Source organism: Mesoplodon mirus, assembly GCF_964341445.2.
Source record: "Mesoplodon mirus genome assembly, chromosome: 12".
Lineage (NCBI taxonomy): Eukaryota > Metazoa > Chordata > Mammalia > Artiodactyla > Ziphiidae > Mesoplodon > Mesoplodon mirus.
In genome coordinates this window covers 46,060,878-46,072,089 of record NC_138988.1, presented here as the reverse complement: position 1 = coordinate 46,072,089, position 11,212 = coordinate 46,060,878, and the positions used below count along the sequence as shown (strand labels likewise).

Sequence of the window (11,212 nt, the reverse complement as noted above, 5' to 3'; positions counted from 1 at the left end):
CCATGCTTCTGTCACGGCTGCATTTTTTTTTTCTGAAATTCTACCACTAGTTCTCACCTGTAAAACAGTCACAGCTCAGCCAAGCAAGACATACCACATTTAAAGGCTAGTTCCCTGGTCCAGACCAAAGAGTTAAGATAATCAGTATCTCATTTTCAAACTTATTTATCTTGTGTTCCAAGTGTAGGCAACAAGGTAAGTATTGGCTATTTCAGATTTATTAGCTTATCACCACAGATCTGAGCAACACTGTAATAAAGAGTATAACTTCATTACTGATATTTGATCACTAACAGCTTTCAAGCCTCTTTTCCCCCTCTTCTCCTATTGCCCCACACCTGGACAGGCCTGTAAGAAACCCTGCGGGCTCCCTCTCCTGGTGCCAGTGGAAGTTCAAACCATGCCAGCCCCTGCAGGCACAGTTAGAACCCTCACCCCAACGCTACTACCTACACAAAAAGAATATCCAAATGGCCAATAAGGATATGAACAAGGTACTCAACATCATTAGTCATTAGGGAAATATAATTAAAACCATAACATGTTACATCTATACTAACACCAGAATGGCTAATATTAAAAAGACTACCCAGGGGCTTCCCTGGTGGTCCAGTGGTTGAGAGTCCGCCTGCCGATGCAGAGGGCATGGGTTCAATCCATGTTCGGGGAACTAGAAAAGACTATGAAGGAGGAGGTTGCAGAGTATCTAAGACTCTCATACACTGCTGGAAGCAGGATACTTCATTACAACTATTTTGTAAAACTTTTGGCAGTATCTGTCTAAGCCAAGCATATGCCTAACCTGTATGATGTAGCAATTCCACTCATATAATAATTAATTAATATAAAATTATATCAATGTATCTATCTACCTATAGATATTCAAGAGATATACATGAATAGGTCAGTCAAAAGGCATGTAAAAGAACGTTCATAGTATTTACAAAAGCCCCAAATCTGAAGCCACCCAAATATCCATCAACCAGTGGTATATTCAGTCGATGGAATAGTACTCAGCAATTTTAAAAAGCCTCTGCTACACGTAACAACATGGATAAACCTCACAGACAAAATGTGGTAAAAGCATCTAAACATAAAAGAGCAGATACTAAATTATTTTCTTTGTCATCTACACTAACCTATAGTAAGAGAAATCATTACAGTGGTTGACCCTTGGGAGGAGGCTGACTGGCAGAAGACGTGAGGAAGCCGTCTGGGCTATCTTGATCTGGGTAGGGGGCACGATACACCTCACTGTTTGCCTCCACTGGAGCCTACCTTGCTATTCTCAAGCGTGCCTTTCCTTACTTAGCAATATCTTGTGGCCGTTCCCGTGTCAATAAAAGTAGCTCTCTTTCATCAACTTTGAGTTGCTGTCACCTCTTTTTATTAAACATACTTTCAGGAATCTTGTCTCCTTAAGCAAGTTACAAATGCTACAAGGGCAGGGGCTCTATCTTGCAAATCACATGAAGAAAGAGAATTTGGAGCTGCGGAGAGAGACAGACCTGGTTTTAAAACCGAATTTCACCACTTTGGGCTGTATAACCTTGGACAAATAATGTACCCATCCAGCCTCAGTTTCCTCATCTATAAAATGGGGGTATAATGCCTACCTCATGAAGTTTATTAGAAAGTTTTACATAGACAATGAATGGAAGGAACTTAATACCTAATGGGTGCTCATCAAACGACAGCTGTCTTCTCTTCCAGCCTCATCAAGGCCTTGCTCACAGAGCCCTCAGAAAAGCTATGATGATTCTCTTACCTCGTTCCTGGAACCAAGCAGCAGTCTAGAGACTAAGGGCAGGGCAGCATCAGCTCAGCGTGCTTCCTAATGCCAATCGCTCCTTCTCAAGGTCAGGAGACACTGTCTAGCTGATCACACCATTTAAGACCTGAGGATGAATTCCGAGAACGCATAGTAATGTGTATCCTGAATTGCTCTCCCCAGTCACAGACAGCAATCCCCTCAGAAGGCATAAAAATGAGGAAGTGTGCTGAACTTCAAGGCTGGCAGGTGGGGTTTGACAGAGACCACCTAGGCTAGTCCCAGAATCAGGAGTATAAGAGAAATGTGTTAAATAATGAGGATTTGAAGAAGTAAATAGCACCCCTGCGTGGCCAACATTCCATATGGAAGCTGTTCTGTGCTTTGATTCAGCCTGGGGTTTTTCCTAACTGCTGTATCATGTCCTGGCTTCACAAGGGTGGAGAGAGAACTAAGACACATTCAGGAAAATGAGTACAGTTGTTCCCATAATCTGTTCCTCACCAAGATCTGTGGCTCTGAGCCCACTGTGCCTCTAGGGCCTCCTAGCTTCATAACAGGCATTAATTCAACAACCTCTTGCCATAGGCATTGTACAGATCTTAACCTGAGCAAGCCCCACCTCACTCCTTTTTTTTTTTTTTGCGGTACGCGGGCCTCTCACTGTTGTGGCCTCTCCCGTTGCTGAGCACAGGCTCCGGACGCGCAGGCTCAGTGGCCATGGCTCACGGGCCTAGCCACTCCGCGGCATGTGGGATCTTCCCAGACCGGGGCACGAACCCGTGTCCCCTGCATCGGCAGGCGGACTCTCAACCACTGCGCCACCAGGGAAGGCCCTTTTTAAAAAATAAAAATAAATTTATTTATGGCCGCGCTGGGTCTTTGTTGCTGCGCGTGGGCTTTCTCTAGTTGCAGCGAGCGGGGGCTACTCTTCATTGCGGTGCGCGGGCTTCTCACTGCAGTGGCCTCTCTTGTTGTGGAGCACAGGCTCTAGGCGTGCAGGCTTCAGCAGTCGTGGCACGCAGGCTCAGTAGTTGTGGCTCGTGGGCTCAGTAGTTGTGGCTTGAGGGCTCTAGAGCGCAGGCTCAGTAGTTGTGGCACACGGACTGAGTTGCTCCGCAGCATGTTGGATCTTCCTGGACCAGGGCTCGAACCTGTGTCCCCTGCAACGGCAGGCGGATTCTTAACCACTGCACCACCAGGGAAGTCCCCCACCCCACTCCTATATTCTGCTCTCTGATCTTTCAATGTGGGTGGGATTCATGAAACTGTATTTCTTGCCAGACTCCTGCCTTCCACTGTATATGGCTGTCTATCTTCTCGTAGGTTTCCTAAGCAATATGAGGACAGATGCCAGGACTAACTTATTCACAAATGTAATCTTGGCACCTATCACGATGCTTGGCACAAAGAATGAGCTTAATAAATGTCTGCCGAATAAATGAATGTTGACGTGCTTGAACTGTCCAATATATGCTGTAACTACTGATTGCAGAAATCATTTCACTCACTCACTTGATCCAAGATTTATTAAGTATCTCCTATGTGCCATGAACTGTATAAGGTGCCAGGGTGACAAAGATGACTAGAACATTATCCTCTGCCCACAAGGATCTCCAGGTGGGAGAGAGAAGGTGTGGAAGTGAATAATATGACCAGAGCTACCACAAAGGAATGAGCAGGCTGCTTGACACCTGCCTGAATAGGTGGGCTAAGGCTTCTGAGCCAGCTGACTGTTTGGGATGAGTAGCAGCTCTCTAAGTAGGCAACTCGGGAAGGGGAGGCGTTCTACTCAAAGGGAACGGGATGCTGTGCATGAGGCTGGGTCAGGGTCACTTTGCATTGGCCAAAACAAGTCTCATGGCCAAGCTTGACTTCAACAGAGTGTGAAGAGTAACCCTCCCGGGAGGCGCACTGCGAAGACGCAGCTGGTCGGCTCCTTTCCCCCTGGCGCTTCTGCCCAGCTCTGGCGGACAAGTCTCGACCTCGTGCGCGCCCCTCCCCCTCCCGGGACCGCTCCCTCCCCCTTCTCGACGTAGTCGAAGATAAACAATAGTTGGCCGGCGAGCGCAGAGTGTGCATCCCGCTGCCGCATTCGGCGGGCTGCGTGGGACCGGCGGGATCTCGGCCAGCCTGCCATGGCGGGGCTGTACTCCCTGGGAGTGAGCGTCTTCTCAGACCAGGGCGGGAGGAAGCACATGGAGGACGTTACTCAGATCGTGGTGGAGCCCGAGCCCACGGCTGAAGAAGAACCCTCGCCGCGGCGGTCTCTCTCTCAGCCGTTGCCTCCGCAGCGGTCACCGCTGGCTTTTCCTGGCGGCGAAATCTCGGGGAAAGGCCCGGCGGTGGCAGCCCGAGAGGCTTGCGACGCGCCGCCGGACGCCGGGGCCTCGCCGGCTCCCGGCTGCTGCTGTCGCCGTCGTTCCTCAGTGGCCTTTTTCGCCGTGTGCGACGGGCACGGCGGGCGGGAGGCGGCACAGTTTGCCCGGGAGCACTTGTGGGGTTTCATCAAGAAGCAGAAGGGCTTCACCTCTTCCGAGCCGGCGAAGGTGTGCGCTGCCATCCGCAAAGGCTTCCTCGCTTGTCATCTCGCCATGTGGAAGAAACTGGCAGAATGGCCAAAGACTATGAAAGGTCTTCCCAGCACGTCAGGGACAACTGCCAGTGTGGTCATCATACGGGGCCTGAAGATGTATGTAGCTCATGTGGGTGACTCAGGGGTGGTTCTTGGAATTCAGGATGACCCAAAGGATGATTTTGTCAGAGCGGTGGAGGTGACACAGGACCATAAGCCAGAACTTCCCAAGGAAAGAGAACGAATTGAAGCACTTGGGGGGAGCGTGATGAACAAGTCTGGGGTGAATCGTGTAGTTTGGAAACGACCTCGGCTCACTCACAGTGGACCTGTGAGAAGGAGCACAGTCATTGACCAGATTCCATTTCTGGCAGTAGCAAGAGCACTTGGTGATTTCTGGAGCTATGATTTCTTCAGTGGTGAGTTTGTGGTGTCACCTGAACCAGACACAAGTGTCCACACTCTTGATCCCCAGAAGCACAAGTATATTATCTTGGGGAGTGATGGTCTTTGGAATATGATTCCACCTCAAGATGCCATCTCAATGTGCCAGGACCAAGAGGAGATAAAATACCTGATGGGTGAGCATGGACAGTCTTGTGCCAAAATGCTTGTGAATCGAGCTCTAGGCCGCTGGAGGCAGCGTAGGCTTCGAGCGGATAATACTAGTGCCATAGTAATCTGCATCTCTCCAGGAGTGGGCACTCAGGGAGATTTCACCAATGGAGACGAGCTCTACCTGAACCTGACTGATAGCCCTTCCTATAATAGTCAAGAAACCTGCGTGATGACTCCTTCTCCATGTTCTACACCACCAGTCAAGTCACTGGAGGAGGACCCATGGCCAAGGCTGAACTCTAAGGACCACATACCTGCTCTTGTTCGTAGTAATGCCTTCTCAGAGAATTATTTAGAAGTCGCAGCTGAGATAGCTCGAGGGAATGTCCAGGCTGCAGTCATATCCTCAAAAGATCCAGAGCCACTTGAAGAAAATTGCACTAAAGCCCTGACTTTAAGGATACATGCTTCTTTGAATAATAGCCTGTCAGTTGGCCTTGTGCCTACCAATTCAACAAACACCATCATGGACCAAAAAAACTTAGAGATGTCGATCCCAGGTCAAATGAAAGCTCAAGAAGTTGAAAGAACCCCTCCAACAAACTTCAAAAGGACATTAGAAGAATCCAACTCTGGCCCTCTTGTGAAGAAGCATAGACGAAATGGTTTAAGTTGAAGCAGCGGTGCTCAGCCTGCAAGCCTCCCCACAAACTCACGGCGAAAGAACTCTGTTAAACTTACCATGTGACGCAGACTTAGGGGCCAGAAGAAAATGGGAAATCCTTTACTTCACCAGCACAGAAAAACTGTTTGTGTTTGCTGAAATATATCTGGAATTTTTTTTTTCCAGACTTCTAAGAGGGCTTTATGAATTTGGTGCCGAAGCTGAACTTTTTTTAAGGGGACAAAATAAAAATAGTATACAGTTTGACTTTTTGGAATTCAACAGTTTTATCCTGGCCTTGTACTTGCTTGTATTATACATGTGAATTTTGTAGATGTTAGGGTATAAGTTGCTATAAAATGTGTGTAAATTTGTATCCTTCACACAAACTCAGTCTCTTACACTGATACACAGTAAATGTAACAACAGGGCTAAAGGTTTAAAAAAAGATCAAAAGAATCTATTCGATTTTAGAAATACATTTAAACTTTTAAAAATGCTTATTAAGACATTTGTATAAGTCACGTGTGATGAAAGCTACACAACTTTTTAAAGTAAATTATGAAGCAAACTGGAAAAGTGATGTATTTTCATAGTGACCTGTGTTCCACTTAATGTTTCTTAGAGACAACTAGTGTCTTTTAAAAATTATTCTTTATTTCTGATTTCATAATTCAGAACTAAATTTTTCATAGAAGCAGAAGTGTTGAGCCATGCAAAAGCAGCTGGGTTTTAGTCTCCTTGTCCTAATTAAAATACTATGCAGTATCTCTTATTTCTTTCAGTAGCATTTTTTCTAAACATTAATCATCAGATTTGCTCACCAAATCTTTGAAGTAGAAGGAGGTAGGTTTGCCTAAAAAGATGCCCTTCTCAATCATCCTGGACATTCAGTGGCATTAGTGGGTCTTAAAAGTAGTTATATCCTCTTCTAGTGTTTGCATAAAATATGTGAAGTTTTTCTTGCTATGTCAATAACAGATGGTGCTGCTAATTCCCAACATTTCTTAAATTATTTTATATATCCTATGGTTTTCATTGATTATATGGACATGTTTGTTCATCGAACAAAATCAGTGAACTGTTAAAAAAAAAAAAAAAAAAGAATAACCCTCCCACAGAGAGAATAAGTGACTCTTTGGTGAATGACAATATGAGCTCATTGCCCATGTGAGCGGTCCTCCCCACAGACAGTAAACTCCAGGACTGTTTGATACAAGTCAACTTTTCCATTCGAAGATTGACCAGAGGGCTTCCCTGGTGGCGCAGTGGTTGAGAGTCCGCCTGCCGATGCGGGGGACACGGGTTCGTGCCCCGGTCCGGGAAGATCCCACATGCCGCAGAGCGGCTGGGCCCGTGAACCATGGCCGCTGAGCCTGTGCGTCCGGAGCCTGTGCTCCGCAACGGGAGAGGCCACGACAGTGAGAGGCCCGCGTACCGCAAAAAAAATAAAGATCGACCAGAATTCAGGAATTGAGGGGAACCTACAGAGTGTCTCTCACATTTGATGAGGCCAACCCACCAGGTACTGGCTTTATCAGTTTTCTCTTTGACCGAGAAGCCCTGTGATCTGGCCATGTTGTGTGTACTTTCCTTCTTTGTCCCATTCTTCAGAATAGGATAGTCAGAGAGAAGACCTGTCCATCTTTGGCTTTGTTTAATAGAGCTTCTATTACTACTGAGCTATTGCAACAAATACTGACATTCTCATCTGGTCCCTCAACAGTCACTCAGTATGCCCTCCTAGCTCCTCCAAACTCAGGGACATTAATAAAACCTTGCTCAAATCTCCTCTACTTGCTGCCTAAGAAACAGAAACTTTCTCAGAAAAGGCTTTGAGTCATCCCTCACGATCAATTCACATCCATCTACACAAGTCTTTAAGAATGAAGAAAAGTCCTTAAGAATTGAGGCAAAAGGTAGTATTATTTGTTCTCTTCTCTTTTGTATTCTTTTCAGGACAAGATCAGTCACAAGGATGGGGAATTAGAGAGTTGGATGTCTGTGCTCAAATCATCATATTAAGTTAAACATTTCTGAGTGGCATTTTAAAATATAAAATTTGAATTGGTCATACCATATCCCTATTGCCTACAAGTTGGTAGATGCAGTGGAATTTAGAAGGACGTAACCCACTTTCTAGCAATGTTAACAAATTTTGCTGGGTCAGTTCCCATTGTACTACAACACTCAATAAAGAAAAAATAAACTTCTAATTTTGTTATAATTACACAGGCTTTTCTCAGGTATCAATATGCCTGGAGCAAAAGCTTTATTAAAGTCAAATCCAGCAACGCGGTGCTCTCAGGACATTGTTTCAGGTATTATCTCAATAACCCTCCACCTTATAGTGTCCATTTGAGGGCTTCTCATCCATTCCAGTTGCTGGACTGGTGGTTGGTTCTCCTGGCATGGATGGCATGCAATGCAGATTCTATCACAGGGTGGCACAAGACTCAGGTGCCTAATTAGGTACCAGCATATTCTTGGCATTGGAAATATACTGAGGCATAGCCACTTCTCCTCACTAAACACTGTATTGCTTAAAATTAATTCAATTTTTAGCAAGTCCAAGCAGCTATCAGCTTCTTGTCATACATGCCTATCTCAACAGTTGGCTCTGCTACATAAACGATCAGATCTTCACATACACACTCGTTTAGGTAACATCGATTGCCAGCCAGCATGGTTCTCTAGCCTTCTTCCCCATCGCCAGGCTCTGATAAATTCTAAAGTTGCTTTCCCCAACTTTTCTGTCTTTTGTTCCTATTATTTTCTGTAAGTGTCTGACTCCTCACCAGTAAGGCCTCTGAGTAAGATCTTCAGCTCTGAGTATGGAAGGGAAGACAGAGGCTGCGACTGGCCCTTCCAGGCTCCGTGTATGGAGCCAGGTCACGGGAGGTCTTTCAGCGGCAGGGCCAGGAGTAGTGAAGAGAGAGAAGCCTGGGATACCTACCTCAAGAACCTAGAGTGGGGCACAAAACAGCAATAGGGGTAGATGAAAAACGAAAGTGGTGCAACCATGGTCACACGTGGAGACATACTCACTGAATTTGAATTCAAACCTCTCAGTATACCCCCACGTATTCATGTGTAAAATTCTGACACTAGGACTTCCCTGGTGGCGCAGTGGTTAAGAATCCGCCTGCCAATGCAGGGGACACGGCAAGATCCCACATGCTCCAGAGCAACTAAGCCTGTGCGACACGACTACTGAGTCTGAGCTCTAGAGCCCGTGAGCCACAACTACTGAGCCCTCGAGCCACAACTACTGAAGCCTGCGCACCTAGAGCCTGTGCTCCGCAGCAAGAGAAGCCACCGCAATGAGAAGCCTGTGCACCGCAACGAGGAGTAGGCCCCACTCGCCGCAGCTAGAGAAAGCCCACGTGCAGGAACGAAGACCCAACACAGGCTAACTAACTAACTAACTAACTAAATAAATAAATAAATAAACATATTTATTTATTTATTTATGGGGAAAAAAATTGTGACTATAATAACCCCTTACTACAGAGAGCTATTATACCATTGAGATAAAGAATATAAACTCCACACAATAATACTTGGCTCATGTTAGGTGCTCAAGAAGATGTGGTGTACATATATATGAAATATGATGCAGCCATTAAAAAAATGAAATAATGCCATCTGCAACAAAATGGATGGATGTAGAGGTGATCAAACTAAGTGAACACAGTCAGACAAAGACAAATATCATAGGATAACACTTATAGGTGGAATGTAAAAATTGGTACAAATGACAACTTGACAAAACAGAAACAGGCTGGCAGACTTCAAAAAGACATTTATGTTTACCAAAGGGGAAAGGTGGGCAGGGGGGATAAATTAGGAGGTTGGCATTAACACACACACACACACACACACACACACACACATAAAATAGATCATCAACAGGGACCTACTATACAGAACAGGGAACTCTACTCAGCACTCTGTAATAACCTAAATGGGGAAAGAATTCGAAAAACAATAGACATATGGATATCTATGACTGCATCAAGTTGCTGTACACCTAAAACAAAAACAACATTGTAAATCAAGTCTACTCCAAGTTAAAGTAAAAGTTAAATGAAAAACAACACAAAAAAAAGTAAGGAAAGAAATGCCTACTCTGTTACCCTCAGGCCTAGTGACCTGGGCTGGTGTCACATCCCTGGAGCCTGAGCAGCCTTGGGTCCCATGGCTGGAGTACGCTGGTGCTGAGGGAGCCAGCGGGGAGGACGTGCCAACAAAGGAGCCCTGCCCGGACTCAGAGTGCCCCGTCCCCTCTAGATGGGACTACGATCACCAGATCCAGGCAGGCCCTCCTACACCTAAGCCAAGCCTACTGCACCCCAAAGATGGTGGACCCTCTGGGCTCAAAGAGCGTTAACAAGGGACCTGGTCGCCAGGTCCCCTAGTGGTAAGGTCCCCACCTCCAGCCTCCTTCCTTAGAGTAGCCCCATGTACGGACGACAGCACCCTCAGCAGAGTGGTTATGCAGGGGTTGGCATCTGCCAGGGTAAGGGGGAAAAAGGAATGAGGCACAAGCCCTTGAGTCCTTGTGCTGGCACACTCCCCTCTCTTTTACAAGCCAGGAACACAACTTTCCCTAAGGCTCTGGTTGCCTGAGTCACCACACTGGAGCATGAAGAAATCCTGCCGCCTTGTGGCCGCTTCCTGTAACAACAGCTATAAACCTGCTGCTGCTGGGCACTTAATGTTCACAAGGCCTGAGGGGCGTTAGGTGACACCTGCCCTCAAGTAACGTGCTGGGGTAGGTCATCGAAGAAGAATTCAAAAATGGGAAGACTTTCCAGAAGCCATTTCAAGAGATAACTTTTACTCACACTGTTTAAGGGAAAAAAAATAAAAGCACATGAAAAGATGCTCAACGTGGCTAATTATCAGAGAAACGCAAATGAAAATGACAACAAGCTATCACATCGCACCAGTCAGAATGGCCATCATCAAAATGTCTACAAACAATAAATGTTGGAGAGGGTGTGGAAAAAAGGGAACCCTCCTCGCTGTTGGCGAGAATGGAAATTGGTTAAGAGCCACTGTGAAGAACAGTATGGAGGTTCCTTAAAAAACTAAAACTAGAGCTACCAAATGATCCAGCAACCCCACTCCTGGAAGTATATCCACAGAAAATCCTATTTCAAAAAGACACATGGGCTTCCCTGGTGGCGCAGTGGTTGAGAGTCCGCCCGCCGATGCAGGGGACACGGGTTCGTGCCCCGGTCTGGGAAGATCCCACATGCCGCGGAGTGGCTGGGCCCGTGAGCCTTGGCCACTGAGCCTGCGTGTCCGGAGCCTGTGCTCCGCAACGGGAGAGGCCACAACAGTGAGAGGTCCGCGTACCGCAAAAAAAAAGAAAAGAAATTAATGATTACCAAAGGGGAAAGGTGAGCAGGAGGGATAAATCAAGAAGTTGGCATTAACATACACACACTCATATATATAGAAAATATATTATCAACAGGGACCCACTCTATAGCACAGGCAAGTCTACTCAGCACTCTGTAATAACCTAAATGGGGAAAGAATTCGAAAAGGAATTGTTATATTGATATGTATGACTGAATCAAGTTTCTGTACGCGTAAATCAAACACAACAGTGTAAATCAACTCTACTCCA

At 46.1% G+C, this 11,212-nt stretch overlaps 1 protein-coding gene and 1 long non-coding RNA gene across 2 annotated transcripts in view; one reads left to right on the top strand and one right to left on the bottom strand.

Annotated features, from left to right (window-relative positions):
- LOC309813730 overlaps positions 1 to 11,212 on the bottom strand; it is a 61,309-nt gene that overhangs the window by 11,312 nt on the left and 38,785 nt on the right. The window lies entirely within an intron of this gene.
- On the top strand, positions 1,882 to 6,850 carry LOC309813727 (protein phosphatase 1D-like). The gene has a single exon (XM_082638825.1). The coding sequence runs from the start codon at positions 3,910 to 3,912 to the stop codon at positions 5,578 to 5,580; it is 1,671 nt and encodes a 556-aa protein (XP_082494951.1). The 5' UTR covers positions 1,882 to 3,909; the 3' UTR covers positions 5,581 to 6,850.

Coding starts and splice junctions, on each gene's coding strand:
- LOC309813727 (XM_082638825.1), top strand. CDS start 3,910: ATGGCGGGGCTGTACTCCCTGGGAGTGAGCGTCTTCTCAGACCAGGGC.